Below are 21,251 nucleotides of genomic sequence, written 5' to 3' on the forward strand. Positions count from 1 at the left end.
TTCATGGCTGGATGTTGCTTTTGTAAACTTTTATGTTTTTGAATTCACAAAACTATAAAACTCCTGCCATGACCATATCAAATGCCTAGTTTTTGTCAGATCATTGTTGTCTTTATTGGCCATCATTGAAACCTGATTGAAATACATGAAGTGCGCCCTCTGTTGTCACCACTTAGGAAATTACAAAGCCCTTTTTGATGTCACAAAACATAAATGAAAGAAAAATTAAATAAAACTTTAAAAACACATTTAATGTAGCTTACAGGCAAGGCTGGATTATTTATATAGCACATTTAATACACATAGGTAATTTAAATGTTTTTCATAATACACATGGCTGTAAAATTATTTTTTAATACCTTTATGAAGAAAATAATTTAAATTCACAATAAAAGCCAAATAAACATATGGAGAAATTACAATAAAATATGTATTTTATTTAACTAAATTCGCGAGGAGCTTGAGCAGCCTGGTGACGTATGCAGCCTGCATAATGCGACCTCCGGAGGCTGCAGCCTTCGCATTGAGAAACGGCCATAGACTATCCTAGTTAAAGAGGGGGGAGTTCTCTGGGTTGGACAGCACGCCAAATATATTTTTTACAGCACGCCAATTTTTAAAAAATCTTTTTTATTGAATAACGTCATTAAAAAAACATCACATTTTGCTTAATTGCACACAAACAAGAGGTATTAACCATATTATAAGTTTCCAGAGAAGACAAAAATAAAAACTTTTTTATTTTTACTTTTTCCAAAGGTGTACTGTATAATTTGAAATCATTCATAAAATGTGACAGACGAACCATTTTGTTTTGTGTGGTACTTTCAGCACGCCAAATAAGCTTTATCTCATTGCCCTATTGATTACATGGTAATGCGAACTCGTGAATTAGAAATAAAATTGATTTTAAAATGGAACGTTATATTAAATGTGTTATAAAATATTATGTGTTATAAAATTGTATTGTAATTATTTCATTGACTACTCTGTGAACAAAAGGTATTTAATTTGTTTACTATTACGCCGAGATAAACTTCTTATGGTATTTTTATTGTTGATACAGTATGTGCTTCAGTATTTTAAAGTATTTCCAGTTTCGGTTCAATGGCGAACGTAACCCCGCCCAGTGAAACGCCGCACGTGTTTTGATTGGTCGAGACCTCTGCTCTTCCGTTGACGACACGCGTTGACGACACGACGCTTACTGGCGGGATGTTAAAACTCTTTTAGGTACGCGTGATAGCAGATCCTCTCAGATGTTGTCGACTGATGGAAATCTCAACCTTAAAACGGACATAATGAAGATTTCGCGATAAACGTTTGACGTGTCTTCATTTTTGACTACACGTTTATTTACGGTAACTTTCATGTCTGCTATCTAATGCTTTCCTGTTTTTAGCTTATCCAGGTAGATGCACAGTGAACGTAACGTTATATACAGTCATGTGTATGAGATCTGTCAGTGAAAACCGTAACTTATTTAAGTCAAGCTCTTGATAACAAAATAAATATACATGAGCGAGCTTAAACTGTTGTACCATGTAACGCTGACTTAAACGATGTCGTGTATTTGTTGTTGTTTACCTTTAGGACCAGTGACTAAATAAATGTGCTTGGTTCAGACTGAACATTATCACACCCATGGCAGCATGTTTGAAGATTTCTTCGATCAATTTGACAAAGGTATACATTACTACTGTTAGTGTTACAGTAGCTGTGTACGTTCACTAACTGCAACTTATCTGATTATTGCTGTTTAAGAACTTGGCCCACTTAATCCCTCCTGGTTTGAGGAGTTGACTGCCAGATCTTCTAGAGATAATGGAGGTCCTGACATTTCAAAAGATGAGGAAGAGGAGAACAGCATCAAAGCACCGGAGACATCAGCTCAGTGCAGTCAGCTGTTTTCGACACCAAAAATATTTAAGCAACATTTTCAGTCCCCTGATTCCAGTAATGAAGAATCTCCTTATGAAGGTATGACAGGTGTAGTGTTCAATTTAAAGGGGGCATATCATGAAAATCAGACTTTTTCCATGTTTAAGTGCTATTATTGGGTCCCCAGTGGTTCTATCAACCTAGAAAATGTGAAAAAGATCAACTCAGTGACTAAGTTTTGGTAAACCATTCTCTGCAAGCATGTGAAAAAATAGGTAGTTGAAATTTGGCTCCCCTTGTGATGTCAGAAGGGGTTAATACCACCCCTTAAAGGGGCAGTGTGTAAATTTTAGTACATCTAGTGGTGAGGTTGCAAATTGCAACCAACCTTTTAGTCCACCGTTCACCGAAATGCATAGAGAAGCTACGGTAGCCGCCACCGGAAAACCATGTCATTGTTGGAGACAACTTAGTAAAAAAAGTTTGTCCGTTAAGGGCTTCTGTAGAAACAAAATGGCGACTTCCATGTAAAGGGACCCCTGTGTATGTAGATAAAATCATCTCATTCTAAGGTAATGAAAACATAACACTTTATTATGAAAGGTCTTTATACACCACTGATAATATAGTTATGTATTTTATATTGCATTTCTGTCAAGAGATCGTTATAAAAGTTGCACACTGCACCTTTAATCTGCACAATCCAACCGTGTCATTGACACTAAGTGCAGAGTTCAGCTCATTTGCATTTATAAGGACACACACAAAACGGCACAGTTTTGCTCGCACCTACAAAGTGGCAGTATTAAAATGTTATAATAACTTATCTATATGGTATTTTGAGAGAACTTCCCATACGCACTCTGGGGACACCAAAGATTTATTTTACATCTTAAAAAAGTCTTGTGAAATGTCACCTTTAAAATGTGACCCTGGACCACATAACCAGTCATCAGGGTAAATTTTTTTGAAATTGTTATATCATCAATAAATAAGCCTTTCACAGATGTAACTTGTTTTTTCAGGACTATTTGAAACTATTTGAAAATCTGGAATCTCAAGAAGCAAAAAATTCTATGAGAAAGTCACTTTTAAGTTTGTCTAAATGAAGTCCCACTCACAAAAAATAAAGTTTTGATATATTTTTAGAAAATTTACAAAAAGTCTCAATGGAAAATGATCTTTACATAATGTCCTAATGATTTTTGGCATAAGATAAGAGAAAAATCATTTTGACAATGTATTGTTGGCTATTGCTACAAATACACCCGTGCGACGTAAGACGTAAGATTTTGTGGTTCAGGTTCACAAATATTTCCTTTGTGTCACTAAAGATTCAATCTCTTTTCCCATAGCAGCAGACTCAAGTCCTTCTCTGTTTGGCTCAGGAAAAGACACGTAAGTTTGTTTAATAATAAAAAAACTGAATAAAAATATTTGGATAACAGTTGAGTTATAGATTTAATACTCAGTATGACAAAATTATGCATGGTCAGTGTGTTTTTTCTTTGTATTTGATAGATTTAATAGATCCCATCGAAGACCCAGTAATTACTTTGGTAAGAAAGCTTTAAATTGACATTTTTCTTTGTTAAAGTTAAAACGGCTTAAAATCTGTTATTATATATACTTTATTCCAAAACATGTATTACATTTAAAGTTCATCCACTCACCCTTATGTTGTTACAAACCTTTATAAATGTCATTGTTTTGATAACAACAAAGGAAGATATTTTGAGGAATTTCTAAATCCATAATCGATCAGAAGCCCCATTGACATCCATAGTAGGAAAAAGAATACTATGGATGTCAATGGGGCTAATGATCGGTTACAAACATTACTCAAAATATCTTCAGGGTTTCCCGCAGAAAATTTGTTAGTTAAGGTGGTAGGGTTGGTCGGGTGGGCGGGGCCATTATCTAATTTCGTCCGTGTGGTGCGCGTGCACGCTCGCGGTGTGTAGTGCGTCTGCACTATTCTATGAGATGTTTTATCAACTGGCAAGTTATACTCCAGACAGTGACGGTCCGGACCAAGTCTATCTCATTCCGGCCGTGTGGTGCGCGTCCCGCTCGCGGTTTGATGCGCGTACGCGCTATTCTCCGAGATGCACTTGACGGCCTTTTGCAATGAATTTTTTTTTTGCACGATCTTGTTAAGGCGGTAGGGTTTCCAAGCTTAGACGGGCCGCCTTATTTGAAATATGCTGCGGGAAAACCTGATCTTGCTTTGTGTTTTTCAAAACAAAGAAATGTATGATTTGTTACAACATGAGAGTGGGTAAAGGATGACACATTTTTGGGTGAACTATCCCTTTAAAGACACTTTCATATTCATTACAGGCCTTATGGATACACCAAAAAGATCTTTGGTAAGATGATTTTGAAAAATAATTAACCAGAAATCATTGCAGAGATTTTTGCAATATTGATGCTGACTTTGACATTGACAGGCACATTCATCAAAACAAATATCTGAGAGTCTTGGGGCACAAATCAACCCTGACTTATCCTGGACCAGTTCCTTTAACACACCATCAACTTTGACTCCCACTGTGATATTACGTATGTATACAGAAGGTAGTAAAGATGGGCTTTAGTTAAACTGAGAACTTTTGTAACTGATTGAGTTTGTTTTTATCCTGTAGCTAAAGCAGAAGACCGACCTTCAACAGCAAGTTGCTTTAAAGACAAGGATGCAATTGTAAGTACAAATAATGCAGGTTCTTCTACATTCTACCTGTTTCTAATTGTCATTATGAAATAATTAAGACTTTGAAGCTTCATGTGTTGCAAGCCAAGTGTTACTATGTAATAAGTTCATGGCTGATGGTTTGTTCTCACTCTCCTCTCACACATTAGTTTGTGCGGAAACTGTTTCCATCTCTTTCTAAAGCCTCTGAAAGTACTTCAAGTAAGATCGTTAAACTAGATGGTGAGTGTGTATTCATAGACACCCTGTATTTATATAAAAAATGTGGGTAACACTTTACAATAAGGTAATATTTGTTAATAATCAATTAATGCATTATCTAACATGAACTAACAATCAACCAATTAATCAACATTTTTAAATCAAACGATGAAAATGTAAACATTACACTGCAAAAAATGACTTTCTTTTTTAGTATTTTTGTCTTGTTTTCAGTACAAATATCAAAAAATTAAGATGTATTTTCTTGATGAGCAAAATGACCTAAGAAAATAAGTCTAGTTTTTAGACAAAAAATAAACAATTTAAGTGAATGTGTGCCAGGCTTGTGCAGAATTCAGAATTGAATTGAGAATGACTCCTAAATTCCAATTCAATTCTTGAATTTGAATTGAATTTGAATTTGTCAAAAACAGGATCTAGAATTACAATTCGAATTTGAATTAAAGGAAGCAGAATTGCAATTCAATAGAAATTCAAAGAAATTCTTATACATATTATACAGTAAGTGAAGTGTTAAAAATGAAGCTTTAAGTATATGTCATATATGTTTGCCTTACATATTCTATAAATATATTCGTTTGTACAGATTATATTAACAGGAAATGTTTTCCCCCAGCAATTAATCTTAAAAACTCTAGTCACATAACAAATAATTAAGTTAGGTTTTTTTGCAATTGTAATTGTATGGAACACGATGGAACATGACTTCATTTCCCAGAATGCTTTAATTTTACCATGTATTTAAAATGGTTGCCAAACAATTTTCCAAAGTAACTTTCCTAACACTGAATGTATGTGAGATTCTTTCTGTTGTGTGACTGTGGAATTTCTTTGAATTGCCATGAATTTAATTACACTTCCTGTCATTCCAATTCAAATTCAACTTCCTGTAGGGCGGAGTCAATTCAATTCAAATTCCAATTCATGAATTGAATGGAGGCCAATTCTGAATTGTGCACAAGCCTGATGTGTGCTTAAAACAAACAAAAATATCTGCCAGTGGGGTGAGAAAAAAAATCTTGAAATAAGTTTTCATTTTTTTTTAAACACTTCAAGCTAAATTTTCTCACCCCATTGGTGGATATTTTTTGCATGTTTTAAGCACAAATCTACTTAAATTGTTTATTTTTTGTCTAAAATTTTCTTAGGTCATTTTGCTCATCAAGAAAATGTGTCTTGATTTAAAAAAATTAGATATTTTTTTACTGAAAACAAGAACTAAATATCTGAATAAAAAATCTTAGTATTTTTGTCTTGTGTTCAGTAAAAATATCTAAATCTTAAATTAAGATGCTTTTTCTTGATGAGCAAAACGACCCAAGAAAATACATCTAGCTTTTAGACCAAAAATATCAAATTTAAGTGATTTTGTGCAAAAAACAAGCAAAAAATCTGCCAATGGGGTAAGCAAATTCTTCTTACATTTTTCTTAAATTTAGTGTTTAAGAAAAATGTTAAGTTTTTTTTGCTTACCCCATTGCCAGATTTTTTTAGCTTCTTTTATGCACAAAATCACTTAAATTTGGTATGTTTGGTTTAAAAACTAGGCTTATTTTCTTGGGTCGTTTTTGCTCATCAAGAAAAAGCATCTTTATTCAAGAATTTTTTGACATTTTTACTGACAAAAATACTAAGAATTTTTTTCTTGAAAACCATTTTTTGCAGTGTAGTTGTTGCACCATGAACTAACATGAATAACTATTGCCATTAACTAACATTAACAATAATTATTAATAAATGCTGCTATATTGTTTGTTTATGATAGTTAATGCATTACTAATGTTTACTTATTTAACCTTATTGTAAAGTGTTACCAAAATATGTTTAAAAAGTAAAAATATTACAAATATAGTTAGTAGTAAATGTGAAATGTATCGACACACGAAAAACCACATGTGAAATTAACTGATATTATTTTCCTCTACGTTATAGATACCATTGAGACTATCCAGACTGAAGGAATGGGAAGAAAGCCCATTTTCTCCCCAGATGCATCTCTGGACACAAGCAATCTGTGGAAACAGAAGGTGCCAAATGCAATAGAGGACGGGGACGTGCGCAGCACGGTGCAGAGCGTTCTCGATGGTGCTGAGGACGTATTGTCCATATTTTTCAGCAACAGCACATCGGCTCTCCGAAGGGTCAAATCTAAAGAAAGGAACAGAACAAAAAACAATTCCTTAAAAGATATAAATTCAACTTTAGAGACTGATAACGAGGTAGATAATGAGACATTAAAGACAGATAAAACTCATTCAGATGAGGTGGAAACTAAAAGCCCTCCTGCAAACAATGACGTCATGCAGTGGACCCCACTAAGCTTATCAGACTCCAGCCTCAATGAAAATATTTCTTCAAGCTTGGCTTTGAATACTGGTAAACCCAATGGTGACACTTTTTACAGCAGTGCTGCAGGTAGGACGTTTTTAAGCAGTGCTGAAAGACTCCGGTCTTACCCAGATCCCAATTTGGAAGGATCTCAATGTCAGAAGTCTTTGTTGGACAAATCACCTGTTTTCACACTTACTAAAAAGCCTAGGAAGTTTGTGTATCAAGTCCCAAGCTCTGCTGTGTCAAAAATGGGAATTAACCACAAAACGGCTCCACCACTATGTCTGAAGCAAGCGGTAATGGGTAAGAATATTCTTGATTGCAGTTTAAGATCACTTTTCTGAAATGTCTTAAAAACCTATTGATCTGAAGGCATATGCATGTACAAATGTTTGTTGACAGAAATATGATTGTTTTTCTTTCCTCTTTATTTTATGTTAAGCAGCAAATCCCTCAATGTCTGGTGACTTGAATGAATCAATTGTTGTCAGTGATGATGCAGGCCATCCTCAGACACTACAGCAAATCACTTCCCATCATCTGGATGAAGGGCTTGATATGACACAGCTTTCCAAAGCATTTGCGGAGGATTTCACACAAGAACTGACATCAGGAGGACTTGTGGATTTACAAGGACAGAGTAATCAAAATGTCAGTATAGTTTCATCAACTATAACCACCCATGTACAGAAAACATGTGAGGTTCAGCCTGAAGCAGAGTCTGAGCAGAAGAAAGATTTCATCATCCAGCAGGTCATTCAGGGTGATCATGATGTCAGCTGCGCTTTAGCTGATGTATCCATGGACTCTGCAAATGAGTCGACTGTTGTTCCTCCAACATTTGAAGTCAGTCGTGACAGTGGCTTTCCCACCACTTTTTCAGATTTGGATGGCACGGTCTTGTGCTCAAACTCTAAGGATGTTTTTTCTGGTTTTAAAACTGCAAGCAACAAGACCATATCAATACCAAACGAGGCTATAATAAAGGCCAAGGCTTTATTACATGACGCTATTGGGGACAGTTTGATTGATGTTACTACACAACATAACCAGAAAATGGATGCAATAGGCATCGATACAACCAGATCACTTTTGGAACAGTCCAACTCTTCCAAACATGCATTGACAACTTGTGTTAGTAATGCTCGATCCAATCCAGGTCTTTTAAGTTCTAAGAGCGTTAAACACAGTATTTCAAGCTGCTCTTCACCGCAAATAAATGAATTGGATTATGAAACTGGTTCAAAGAGCATTATTACGGTTTCGGATGTTGGTCCCCAGGAACCTGGGACTCTTTTAAAGGAGAATTTGGAGGAAGAGTCTGATTCATCAAAACATAAACAGGAATTCGGAAGAGTTGCAGAAATACAGACTGTGTTAGACAATAACAGCACAAACAAAGCTGACTTGGACACCAGTCGAGATGAAAACTGCCCATTGACAGCGTCACAAAAGGCTGATGTTACAGAATTGTGCAATCTGTTGGAAGAAGCCGACAGTCAGTATGAATTCACTCAGTTCAAACCCACAAAGTTTGGCTCGGACAGCCACACCACTGAGAAAGATTGGGACCCCGATATTCTCAACGGTATTGACTTTGATGATAGTTTTAATTGTGATGCTGTGAAAGGAAGTCATCTAATTAAGACTGATGCCTCTAACATAAACAATTTCGTTCAAGCAAACAAAGAAATTGATCCTTCTCCGGTTCAAACTGTGGGTGCTGACAAATTATGCAGCGTATCAAAGGAATTCCGAAATGGGAATTTGCCTGCGTCAACAACTGAAGACAATTCAGTTGATGGAATAAATAACCATTTCAGTGATACAAATCAATCACACTGTTTTGGTTTTAAAACCGCTACAGGGAAAGTTATAAGCGTCTCAGAAACAAGTTTAAACAAAGCAAAGCACTTTTTTGAAGAGCATGATGAAAAGGTCTCGTATAATGAAAACAACAAGGCAGATACAGAAGTTCTAAAGCCAGAAGAATCTAGAGAACAAGCAATGGTATCTTCAGCTAATACTTCTGATTGTATAGGCAAGGAATATATAAGCCCCCTTCATTTAAATCAACATGCAAATGCAGCTCTTCAAGACCCTGAGGTAAATGAGAACTTGGCGGGAGATGCAGGGACTAAGCCGAATTGTTTAGATCGAAAAACAGATGTTGTCTGTGTTTACTCGGATGGCTGTTTTGGATTTAGTACAGCTAGTGGAAAACATCTGAAAGTATCTGAAACGGCCCTTGAACAGGCAAGCAAACTTCTTAATGATGTTGACAGCATTGAGGCGTCAGACACTAAGCAACTCCTTTTCCACACTTCTGGAAGACATGACGACTCTATGTCAACAACTAACCTTCAGAAAACAAAAGCTGTTTCTTGGCGTGAAACATCTATAAATATAAATCAGTCAGACTGCGAAGAGATAAATCAAGTATCTAATGTTCCGGACATTTCTTCCATCAAACGTAAGAACTTCTTCCAAGAACAGAAATCTGGCAGTGATGCTGAAGGAATTTTTACAAACATTTGTCTCCCCAATCCTTTCCAGCCATTGTCGGGCCATGGTTATGGCTTTAAAACAGCCAGTGGGAAAGGAGTTAGAGTTTCAGCTGAGGCACTTGAAAAGTCCAAGATCATATTTAAAGACTGCAATGAAAATATTGAAGCTGGAATAATTGAAGAAACCAATGATAAGCTAGATATTGAAATCCTCAAACAAACTAATGGATTTACAATCGCAAGTGGTTCCAAAGTGGTGCTTAAGGAGGCGAAAGCTGTGTACGAGGACTCTGCTCTTATTCGTGGATTCTGTGAAAAAGCAAACAAAAGTCTGGATGTTGTCATGAAAACATGCCGGGGTGATCAAGTTCATTATGAAGAAAAACCCTCTTTGGACCGGCAAAACCCTCAAAAAGAAGCATGTGAAACAAAAGTGAAAGAATTAAGGAAAGACTTTGAACATGAGTCGATTTCTCTTAGTAGCAGCTTTGGTTTCAGTACAGCTAGTGGTAGAAAGCTATCCGTCTCAGCTGAAGCCCTCCAGAAAGCTAAGAATGTGTTATCCGATTCAGCTGATGTTGCCCCATGTACTAGTGGTTCTAGAAAGTCAAAACAGATCACGGAAATGCAAACGGATAACAGTTCCTTAGAAAAACATGATGGCTTCTCTACAGCAGGTGGGAAGAGAGTGACCATCTCTGCTATTGCATTGCAGAGAGCAAGAAATCTTTTTAACGAATGTGAAAGTATAGAACCTGAGAATCTTCAGCACCAAAACTGTAAAGGTTTCGTCAATGCCAAAGGTGTTATTGTGTCAGAAAAGGGATGCATTATTGAGGCAGATCCTGATTTACAAAGTGGAAGCAAATTTCAAAATTCCAATGGAAGCAATGGTCCCATGTCAAGGGTCTCGTTTGGATGTGGGAGTTCTACGGAAGAACCTAAAGGATTCTGCACAGCGGGCGGAAAGAAGGTGGACATATCTCCTTCTGCGCTACAAAGGGCAAAGAGTCTCTTTAAAGATTGTGAAGAGGATCGTTTGACCTCTGAGGCTCTCCAAAACCAAAGCAATAAAGGTTTTACCACTGCCAGTGGAAAACATGTTGCTGTCTCAGAAAAAGCACTGTATGAGATAAAAGCGGGTTTTGTTGACTTCTCCATCAGTCATAACTCTCCTGTGAATAAAGTCTCCTGTGATAAAGGTGTCCCATCTGCAACTAGTGGTTCCTCAGATGAACAAGTGGGATTTTGTACAGCAGGTGGGAAGAAGGTTGCAATATCTACTTCTGCACTACAGAGAGCCGCAAGTCTCTTTCAAGACTGTGAAGAGGAAACATTAGCATCTGAGGAACCTGTTGTACCTAAAACTGAAAGCTCTAAGGACACTATGGATGAAAACCTAAAGCTTGATCAACTGAATAAGACAAATTACAGTTTCAGCACAGCTAGTGGTAAAAGTGTTTCTATATCAAAGGTTGCCCTTGAGCAAGCCACCACACTCTTCAGAGATTGTGATGCCCAACAAGTTATTGACACTGATAAACAGGCTAAATCCTCAAATACCAGTGATCTACACGTTGCTGACTCACAATCACACCAGGAACTTCCCATAATACTGGATGGATTCAAAGAAGAAGCAAACAAAACCATTTCACACCCTACGCCAACAAAAGTAGTTCCTAATGAACTTACTCAACTAAACTTGCACTCTTTGGATTTTAAGAGTTGCACAGAGACCCAGCAGGAGTATTCTGAACGGGAAGCTATGGCATGTGCTAAAGCATTATTAGCAGATGAAGACCTAAATGAACCACCCCCACCCGAGTTGATGCCAGTAGCAAACATTCACAGCACGAAAAGTCCATCTGTTCATGATCTACAGACACAGGGCACTGTCGAACAAAATGGTAAAAGAAAACATCAACTAGACACCAGCAGTACAGCAGGTATTGCTTAATGTTTTATGTCAATTTTTTAATGGCAACTGTATCTGCTAAGACGTTTTAACCTCTTATCATGGTCTTTTTTGTTTTTGCTTAGATTCATGTCAACCACCTTCGAAAAGACAACTTCTCTCAGAGTTTGACCAGGCTGTTGGTTGTTCCAAGTCCACACCGAAAAGCTGTCCAAATGGTAAGATCTCAAAATTTTAGTTTAAAAAGTTAAATTTAGTTTATTACGTGATACTAATTTTTAAATTGTGTTTAATGAAATGTTGTAGGACTTCTAAAAGGCAGACGTGCCTTCAGATACAACATCCAGCCTAATGTCACACCTCCAAATCGGTGAGCTATGTGCATCGCTGATTTACAATTTAACTCATTTCAACAGAAATATCTTAATGTATTACAAATTCTTGTATTTCCAGGAGTTCTGTTGACCAAAAGTCCAATGATGGTGTACAGCAGTGTTCTGCTGCCTCTGTCCAATCCAAAAGGCCAGTGTTTGTACCCCCCTTTCAAAAGGGTGTTAAGACTAAAACATCAAAGGCTCAGGATGCCTCTAAAGCGTCCAGCGGTTTTATCCCACCATTCAAAAAAAGAAAACAAAGACAGTACTAATAGCAATTGTTCGATCAAAAATTCATGTGAATCCAAAACTCAAGCTGGCTCCTGTAAAGCAATGGAAAATGAGACGACATGCACTACACCAACTACTCACAGTGCTGCACAATATTACGGTGAGGACAATCCACATGCGGATTTGAAACCAGAAGCAACGATTTCGATGGACAACATATCTATGAAAAAGATTGACTATGATGAGAGAGGTAACCATTTACAGTTTTTTTCATTTAGTTATAATTGGGTCATAATGTATGTCTATTGTCTATAATGCAGTGTAGGCAAGATATAAAATTGTACTGAATCATTCTACAAAAGTACAACAATACGTTTTTTTCTGGGTTATTAGATACAGATGCATGGCAGGAGACTTTGCAGCTGGCTAGGGATATGCAGGATATGAGGCTTGGAAAGAAGAAAAGGCAGACTGTGCGTCCTCTGCCTGGCAAACTTTACCTTGCTAAAACATCAGGTGTTTCCAGAATTGGACTGAGAGATGCTGTGGGACACAAATGTCCAGTTGGGTACACTTCAGAGGAGGTACGGTTTTGAACCATTTTTGTAATTGGCTAGTATTGAATCTTTTGGTTACTGCAAAACTATACTGTTTTTCCCCTCTCCTTTTTAGCTGTATAAGCACGGAGTGCTTTACAAAGTCTCGCAGATAAACAGTGAAAATGCTGAATCCTTTCGCTTTGACTGTAAAGAGTTTTTTAAGCGTGAGCTCCTTGCGGAGTCTGGTTCTATCCAGCTGGCTGATGGAGGCTGGTTGGTTCCAGACAGTAAGGGCACTGTAGGCAAAGAGGAGTTTTGCAGGTAAGTACAAATAATCTGGTGTTATTTCAATGGCAGTTTTAAATGCGTATGTGGTTAAAAAAGTCTTGCACCACTAACCATTTATACCAGTTAATGTCAGGCACTTTATTTCTCAGGGCGTTGTTTGACACCCCCGGCGTTGATCCAAAGTTGATAAGCGATGCTTGGGTGTTCAACCACTACCGTTGGATTGTATGGAAACGGGCATCCATGGAAAAGTCATTTCCAGAATTGATGGGAAGCCTGTGTTTGACTCCAGAGCAAGTACTTCTGCAGCTGAAATTGAGGTATTGAACATACAACTTATAGATGAATTCACAGAAAACATTTTAACAAACCATAACTTTTTGATATCCACCTGCACTTAGATATGATGTGGAGGTGGACCACAGTCATAGGTCTTCTCTCAGAAGGATCGTGGAGAGAGATGACACCCCCGCTAAGACATTAGTGCTCTGTGTATGTGGCATTGCTAAACCCAGTCAAAATCCAGAGAAGCAAGTGAAAACCGATGACCGATCGCCTGATGCAAAAATGGAGTCAACCGTCCTCTGGCTCACAGATGGCTGGTACCCCATCAAAGGCCTTTTGGACCTTCCTCTCTCTGCCATGCTGAGCAAGGGTCGTCTAAAAGTTGGCGATAAGGTTGTGGTCAATGGAGCAGAGTTGGTTGGCTGCCAGGAAGCTTGCCCACCTCTGGAAGCTCCTGAATCTCTGATGTTAAAGGTGAGATTGAACAGATTCAGGATATGGCACACATACCAGCTTCAATTCTGCTGTCTACTGTGGGTTGTAGTTCTGTGTTGATTGTGAGTTTTACATTTCAGATTTCAGCAAACAGTACAAGAAGAGCTCGGTGGGACACTAAGTTGGGATACTATCGTGATCCCCGACCTTTTAGACTTCCGCTTTCTTCACTGTACGCTGCTGGAGGTGCCGTGAGCTGTGTGGACATTGTGGTGTTGAGAAGTTACCCCACTCAGGTATGCTTCATTTATTTATTTATTTATTTAAGTACAAGCAATTCATATTATTAAAGGGACACTCTACTTTTTTCTAAATATGCTCATTTTCCAGCTCCCCTAGAGATAAACATTTGATTTCTACTGTTTTTGAATCCATTCAGCTGATCTCCGGGTCTGGCGCTACCACTTTTAGCATAGCTTAGCATAATCCATTGAATCCGATTAGACCATTAGCATTGCGCTAAAAAAATCATATTACGCACGGCTCGAAATAGTCCCCTGCTATTAAAGTTACCAAGGGGACTATTTTCGGGCAGTGCGTAATATCATTGCGCCTGCTGCAGCCATGTTACGGCAGCAAAGTCCTTTATTATTACGCCAGAATGAGAGTATAGTCCTAGCCATATCGACCTAGAAAATCACAACTTTTAATTTTCCGTCTGTCTTAGTACACAATATAACTACAGAGGAGCCAAGTTTTAAAAATATTGATTATTTGATAATTTTTTTGTGCAATGCTAATGGCCTAATCAGAATCAATGGATTATGCTAAACTATGCTAAAGGTGTTACCGTCAGACCTGGAGATCAGCTGAATGGATTCTAAAACTGTCAAAATCAAATGTTTAACTCTAGGGGAGCTGGAAAATGGGCCTATTTTCAAAAAAAGTGGAGTGTCCCTTTAATCGCAGGCCAAAATATTAGTTTTTGCACTGTCGATAAGAGTGTGTTGGTTAGCAAGAAAGCACTTTTTTAATGAAACAGTTTAAAACTGGTGTCAGCGGTGAACTTTGGCTTGGTTACTTCTGAAAACTGAACAGAAAAAGCATAAGTGCTAATTTTGAATGTTGATAAATCTATTGATTGATATTCTCTTCAAACAGTGGATGGAGAAGATGCCCAATGGTGTCTTTATATTTCGCAATGATCGTGCAGAAGATCGAGAGGCTAGAAAACACAGCAACTCAAAGCACAAAACCATGGAGCTCCTTATTTCCAATATACAGGCCCAGTTCGAAAAAGAGATGGAGGGTAGGACTTCATTATTTTCTTCTTCTTTTTTTGGCATATTTACTTCAAAACTAGATCATAAGCTTGGATGTGAGGCTTCTTGATGAGTGTTCCTCCTACTGTGCTTATATAAGGCAAGAAGAAAAGCCAAGGGAGAAGGAGGACATTTAGTCAACATGAGATTGAAGCTTTGCAGGATGGGGAAGAGCTGTATGAAGCAATGGAGTCTGACCCAGCTGTTGAGGTAAGTCTTGTACTAACATTTTAACACAGTATTCCTACACAAAGTAAACAGATTGTATAACCACACATATGCAATGTTTGAGTAGAACCACCTAAGCGAAAGGCAGATGGAGGCTGTAAATAAGTTCAGATGCTGCCTGGAGGAAAGGAGACAGGTGGACCTTCAGCAACGTGTTCAGATGGCTCTAAACGAGGCACAGGAGGCAGACGGCGGGTGCCCTGATCGAGGGGTCACCCCCGTTTGGAAACTCAGCATCATAGATGCCAGTGACCCGCAGAGCAACTCTGGTGAGTCCTCATATCCTCATTACTTGGTCAGATGTTGGTCAGGACCCGGTTTAACCTGCTGTGGTTGTGTGCGATTACATTTTCTAGTTTACACACTGAATATCTGGCGGCCGTCAGCAGACTTGCGTGGCTTGTTAAAAGAGGGCCGCAGATACAGGACGTATCATCTTGCCACATCAGAGGGCAAAAAACGCTCAGGCATCGCTCAGATACAGCTCACTGCCACTAAGAAAACACTGTTTCAGGACATTGAGGTAAACACAAGTGTTTTCTAACTTCTTATTTCAAATAAGTTTACAACACAGTCGATGTTATCAGATAGCCTCACTGTAATTTTTCATATGTGTTTTTACATGATTGATCCAGGTGACTCCAGAATGGTTACATCTGCATTTTCAACCAAGGGTGTGCGTCTGCTTCAGGGAGCTTCAAAACCCCCAGTTTAGCTCCCCCTGTGGGGAGGTCGACAATGTGGGAAATATCTTCTCTATAGTGGACAAACAAGGTTTGTCTAATTCGTTCAGCTTAAAATCTCTGTTGTTGTTTCACACTTTATTTATAGCTGTTTTATATTCTTCTTAGGTAATTCTCCAGTACTGCACCTTGTGGATGAAAAGTTCGACGTGGTCTCTGTGAGACTGTCTAGTAGTTTGGAGCAGTTAGCTATAGAGGAGCTTATAAAGCCGCAAGCACTGCTTGCCCTAAGTAACGTTCAGCTACGGCAGCTTTCTGGGCCCGTGCCATGCCTGTATGCTGGAGAACAAACACTCTTCTCCATAAACCCCAAGGATTCCCATCTTCAGGAAGCTATGGTTCATATGAAGAGTTTTGTCCAGGTTAATAAAGCAGTGGCTCTTATATTTTTGTTTTTAATATTTTGTTCTGTCTTTATAAAATTCAAATGCGACTTCTTTCCTTTTGTCCAGACATGCAAGGATTTTTTTAGCATCGCGGAGGAGAAGGTGTCCGATTTATTCCCGGCTGGCTCTTTTCAGTGTCCGAGAACTCCTGGTGTGTCTATTCCAAAAGTTAACGGCGGGGTTAGTAAGAGTTTTGTTTTTTTTAATGTGCTGTTAGATTGAATTTATTAGTGGTGCTTGCTTAGGCGATGATCACTATAATTATAGTTTATTCTCAGAGTTAGGGATTTGAACGAAGTCCTAACCCCAAATAACTTTTAAACGATCTAATAGACATGAAGGATGTTTTATGAATGGGAAAAGAAATGCATTATTGAGCACTTATTGAAAATGGGATCTGTGCCCTATCTTGGAGCCAGAAAGACAGGATCTTGGTGTTTGGATCTTTTTGATCCAGTAAGAAATCACCCAGGACATCCTACCACCCTGCAAAGCACATAAAAATCACTTTAGCAACTTTACACCAGCACCCCTTCAGCATTAATATTGTTGCAGCGTGTAGCATGAGAAAAAATGTGATAATCTTTTGTTTTAAATAATAATATGGATATCTTATTCATTCACTTGGGGACTTTTTAAAATCTGTCATGAGAACCTGGTAAGATGTCTTTGCATCCTGGTGTTGCCACAACTGCACTTTAAAGGCCCTTTTTTTGGGGGTCGGTATTTGGAAGAGAGACGTTAACACTGTCGTTCTTTGGTTAAATTATGCATTCTTCAATACCAAAACTAGCTTCCTTGGAAGTGTGCAGTCTTTGAGATATACATCCTTCAAAGTGTCCATCCTTCACAGTGTGCAAGTATGCATCTTTCAAAGTGTCCATCCTTCACAGTGTGCAAGTATGCATATTTCAAAGTGTCCATCCTTCACAGTGTCCAAGTATGCATCTTTCAAAGTGTCCATCCTTCACAGTATGTAGTATGCATTTTTCAAGTGTTCATCCTTCACAGTGTGCAAGTATGCATTTTTTAAAGTGTCCATCCTTCACAGTGTGCAAGTATGCATCTTTCAAAGTGTCCATCCTTCATAGTATGTAGTATGCATTTTTCAAAGTGTCCATCCTTCACAGTGTGCAAGTATGCATCTTTCAAAGTGTCCGTCCTTCACAGCGTGCAAGTATGCATCTTTCAAAGTGCCCGTTCTTCACAGTGTGCAAGTGTGCCTCTTCAAAGTGTCCGTCCTTCACAGTGTGCATGTATGCATCTTTCAAAGTGTCCGTCTTTCACAGTGTGCAAGTATGCATCTTTCAAAGTGTCCGTCCTTCACAGCGTGCAAGTATGCATCTTTCAAAGTGCCCGTTCTTCACAGTGTGCAAGTGTGCCTCTTTCAAAGTGTTCGTCCTTCACAGTGTGCAAGTGTGCCTCTTTCAAAGTGTTCGTCCTTCACAGTGTGCAAGTGTGCCTCTTCAAAGTGTCCGTCCTTCACAGTGTGCATGTATGCATCTTTCAAAGTGTCCGTCCTTCACAGCGTGCAAGCATGCATCTTTCAAAGTGCCCGTTCTTCACAGTGTGCAAGTTTCCCTATTTCAAAGTGTTCGTCCTTCACAGTGTGCAAGTATGCATCTTTCAAAGTGTCCGTCCTTCACATTGTGCAAGTGTGCCTCTTTCAAAGTGTCCGTCTTTCACAGTGTGCAAGTATGCATCTTTCAAAGTGTCCGTCCTTCACATTGTGCAAGTGTGCCTCTTTCAAAGTGTCCATCCTTCACAGTGTGCAAGTATGCATCTTTCAAAGTGTCCATCCTTCACAGTGTGCAAGTATGCATCTTTCAAAGTGCCCATCCTTCACAGTATGTAGTATGCATTTTGCAAAGTGTCCATCATTCACAGTATGTAGTATGCATTTTTCAAAGTGTCCATCCTTCACAGTATGTAGTATGCATCTTTCAAAGTGTCCGTCCTTCACAGTGTGCAAGTATGCATCTTTCAAAGTGTCCATCCTTCACAGTGTGCAAGTATGCATCTTTCAAAGTTTCCATCCTTTCTCAGTATGTAGTATGCATTTTTCAAAGTGTCCATCCTTCACTGTGTGCAAGTATGCATCTTTCAAAGTGTCCATCCTTCACAGTGTGCAAGTATGCATCTTTCAAAGTGTCCATCCTTCACAGTGTGCAAGTATGCATCTTTCAAAGTGCCCGTTCTTCACAGTGTGCAAGTGTGCATCTTTCAAAGTGTGTGTCTTTCACACTGTGCAAGTATGCATCTTTCAAAGTGTCCGTCCTTCACAGTGTGCATGTATGCATCTTTCAAAGTGTCCGTCCTTCACAGTGTGCAAGTATGCATCTTCCAAAGTGTTCGTCCTTCACAGTGTGCAAGTATGCATCTTTCAAAGTGTCCGTCCTTCACATTCACAGTGTGCAAGTGTGCCTCTTTCAAAGTGTTCGTCCTTCACAGTGTGCACGTGTGCCTCTTTCAAAGTGTCCATCCTTCACAGTGTGCAAGTTTGCATCTTTTAAAGTGTCCATCCTTCTCAGTGTGCAAGTATGCATTTTTCAAAGTGTCTCCTTCACAGCATGCACATGTGCGCACTTCGAAGTTTGTGCACCGATTTATCATTTTAGTTTGCTTTGTGGACTTAAGAGGCTGCATCCTTCGAAGATAGAGTCCTTGCTGCCTAGACTGATGTCCAGTGTTGCCTAGACTGGTTGATGTTTTACTATTCAATGGTTTCGTGAGTTTACATTAAAGGCGGGGTGCACAATGTTTGAAAGCCAATGTTGATATTTGAAATCACCTCAACAAACACGCCCCTACCCCAATAGAATCTGGACCTTCCTTTAAAAGACCCGCCCCACACATACGCAACCCAGCAAGGATGTCGGTTGTAGACACGCTCCTTACTGATGATTGGCTATAAGTGTGTTTTGGTAGTCGGCCCGTCTCCTTTTCCAAAGCGTTTTTCAAACATTGTGCACTCCACCTTTAAATTCAGTGATTCCTTCTAGTACCACTCGTCAGGAGCCCTGTACCACTAGTGCTACGCATACCACAATTTGAGAACCACTGCTATACACTGATGCCTCATAGACATACCTACATTATTTTCACATGCTGTCTCCAATGTATTAAGCCTTTTGTTGACATTTCCAGGTGACTCCTCAACAGAAAGGCAGAGTTTTCTCACCTTTCACTCCAGTGACCAAGAGAACTCCTGCACCTACCAGTGGTGACTGCGAGTCCAAAGACCCCAAAAACTTAAAAAGAAAACGAGGTTTGGTCTACCTGTCCCGCATCCCTTCCCCTCCACCCATCACGCCTCTAAAAACCAAAGCTTCCCCCTGTGTCAACAAGACCTTCAATCCACCGCGGAAATCTGTGACCCCGAAGCCTCCGGAGAAGGTGCGCGACCTCGCGTCCCGGTCCTCGCACCGTCCATCGGGAGAGGAGGAGTGGGTGCCTGATGAGGAGTTTGTGATGATAGACACACAGGCATTACTGGATGGACTACAGGAAGCAAAATGCTAAAATGTGACTATAAACACTAATAAGAGGATTAGGGCACTAGGAAGGAATCATTAACGCTGACTGGTTCATGAAAAGTGTTCATACTGTTGCAGTGAAAGCAAATGTCATAGATGTGACATTGCTTTGCATTTTGACTTTTCCCTGCCTTTACCACGGTTCTCTGATGTCAAATACACAGGAAGTAGTGCGCTGTTTTACATTTACTGTAATATTTTTTAAACTACTTGTTGTATTTGCACTGCTGTAGTTTTTGTAAAATTATTAGTACTGTTCAGGGAAGAAATGTATGTAAAAATATATAATAAATATTTTATATTTTATTTGATTTTCGTAAAGAAGCCTTTTTTAGATGAACAGCAGGTGGCGCCTTAACACTTCCCCTTGATTTACCAGCAGCTCCATTCTGAAATCCTATCTGAATCTGTACAAAAATACAAATAGAGAAATAAATGATTAAATCCACTGAAATTGGCAGGGCTGATAGCAATTATGACAAACACGAGTGAAAGGCTTCTTGATCTTACAACAAAGTGAATTTGTCAAACCGCAAAGACTCTCTTCCATACAGCACATTGTCATATTTAATAATCATGGATCATAATATTACAATTCCAGGCATTTAATGTACGTGATGTGGCCACTGGCTTGTTTCTTAAATCAATTTTAAGGAGTTTTGAAATGTAAAAATAACCCAGTAGTATATCCTGTCTCCAAGGAATGCATCAAAAAACCTCAGACATGCCAGATTTGAGGTCCAGCGTTGCCATAAGCTGCCATCAGTGGCTTTCCTCCTCAGTTTTTAGTTCAAAATCCATCATCTCACATTGGGAATGTGCTGAGTCAACTTAGATCCAACTCTATTTTAAGCAGCTTGGCCCACAATGATAAAGTCAGTGTGCTTGTTGCATTGTACAGAGACAGAGAAGATGATATCGGGCAGTGGTTAACAGAGAATAGAATAACCCAAGCCAAAAATGTTTCTGTGTGTCTAGATCTGGAAAGAAGATCACCTCCCAAGATTCAACCTACAATTTTTATATTTTCAGCTGAAATGTTGAGCCGTTGCATTATCACGGCCCCGTTATCAGTAGACGGGCTTTAATGATCTCCATTACAACATAAAATCTAAAACCCTCTTCTTCCACCCTGAGCTGCCCTAATCCACCCTCTTAGCCTGTTTCTGGCAACACATCCCATAACTAAATTGGACCTTGGGAAAATTCGAAGGAAACCTGAAGGAGGACCATAACGTGGACCGGACACTTGATATTCTCGTATCCTCTCCGCAACCCCGGCACACTGAACGAATTAAGCGTCCCACTTAAGTGT

The 21,251-nt window shown here is 38.9% G+C and overlaps 1 protein-coding gene across 1 annotated transcript; it reads left to right on the forward strand.

Annotated features, from left to right (window-relative positions):
* The first annotated feature begins 1,188 nt into the window (after positions 1-1,188).
* Positions 1,189-20,242, forward strand: brca2 (BRCA2 DNA repair associated). Its single transcript, XM_055196883.2, is given in 28 exon segments — positions 1,189-1,361; positions 1,594-1,686; positions 1,765-1,980; positions 3,237-3,279; positions 3,403-3,440; positions 4,225-4,253; positions 4,335-4,446; positions 4,530-4,585; positions 4,744-4,816; positions 6,749-7,450; positions 7,593-11,600; positions 11,695-11,787; positions 11,876-11,939; positions 12,023-12,192; positions 12,194-12,424; positions 12,568-12,758; positions 12,847-13,034; positions 13,151-13,321; positions 13,403-13,760; positions 13,862-14,017; positions 14,883-15,030; positions 15,144-15,253; positions 15,339-15,540; positions 15,628-15,794; positions 15,907-16,045; positions 16,123-16,376; positions 16,467-16,580; positions 19,548-20,242. Coding segments are annotated over 27 exon segments (8,442 nt in total). The 5' UTR covers positions 1,189-1,361; positions 1,594-1,652; the 3' UTR covers positions 19,923-20,242.
* The last annotated feature ends 1,009 nt before the right edge of the window (positions 20,243-21,251 follow it).

The sequence above is a fragment of the Misgurnus anguillicaudatus genome, chromosome 24 (assembly GCF_027580225.2).
Source record: "Misgurnus anguillicaudatus chromosome 24, ASM2758022v2, whole genome shotgun sequence".
Lineage (NCBI taxonomy): Eukaryota > Metazoa > Chordata > Actinopteri > Cypriniformes > Cobitidae > Misgurnus > Misgurnus anguillicaudatus.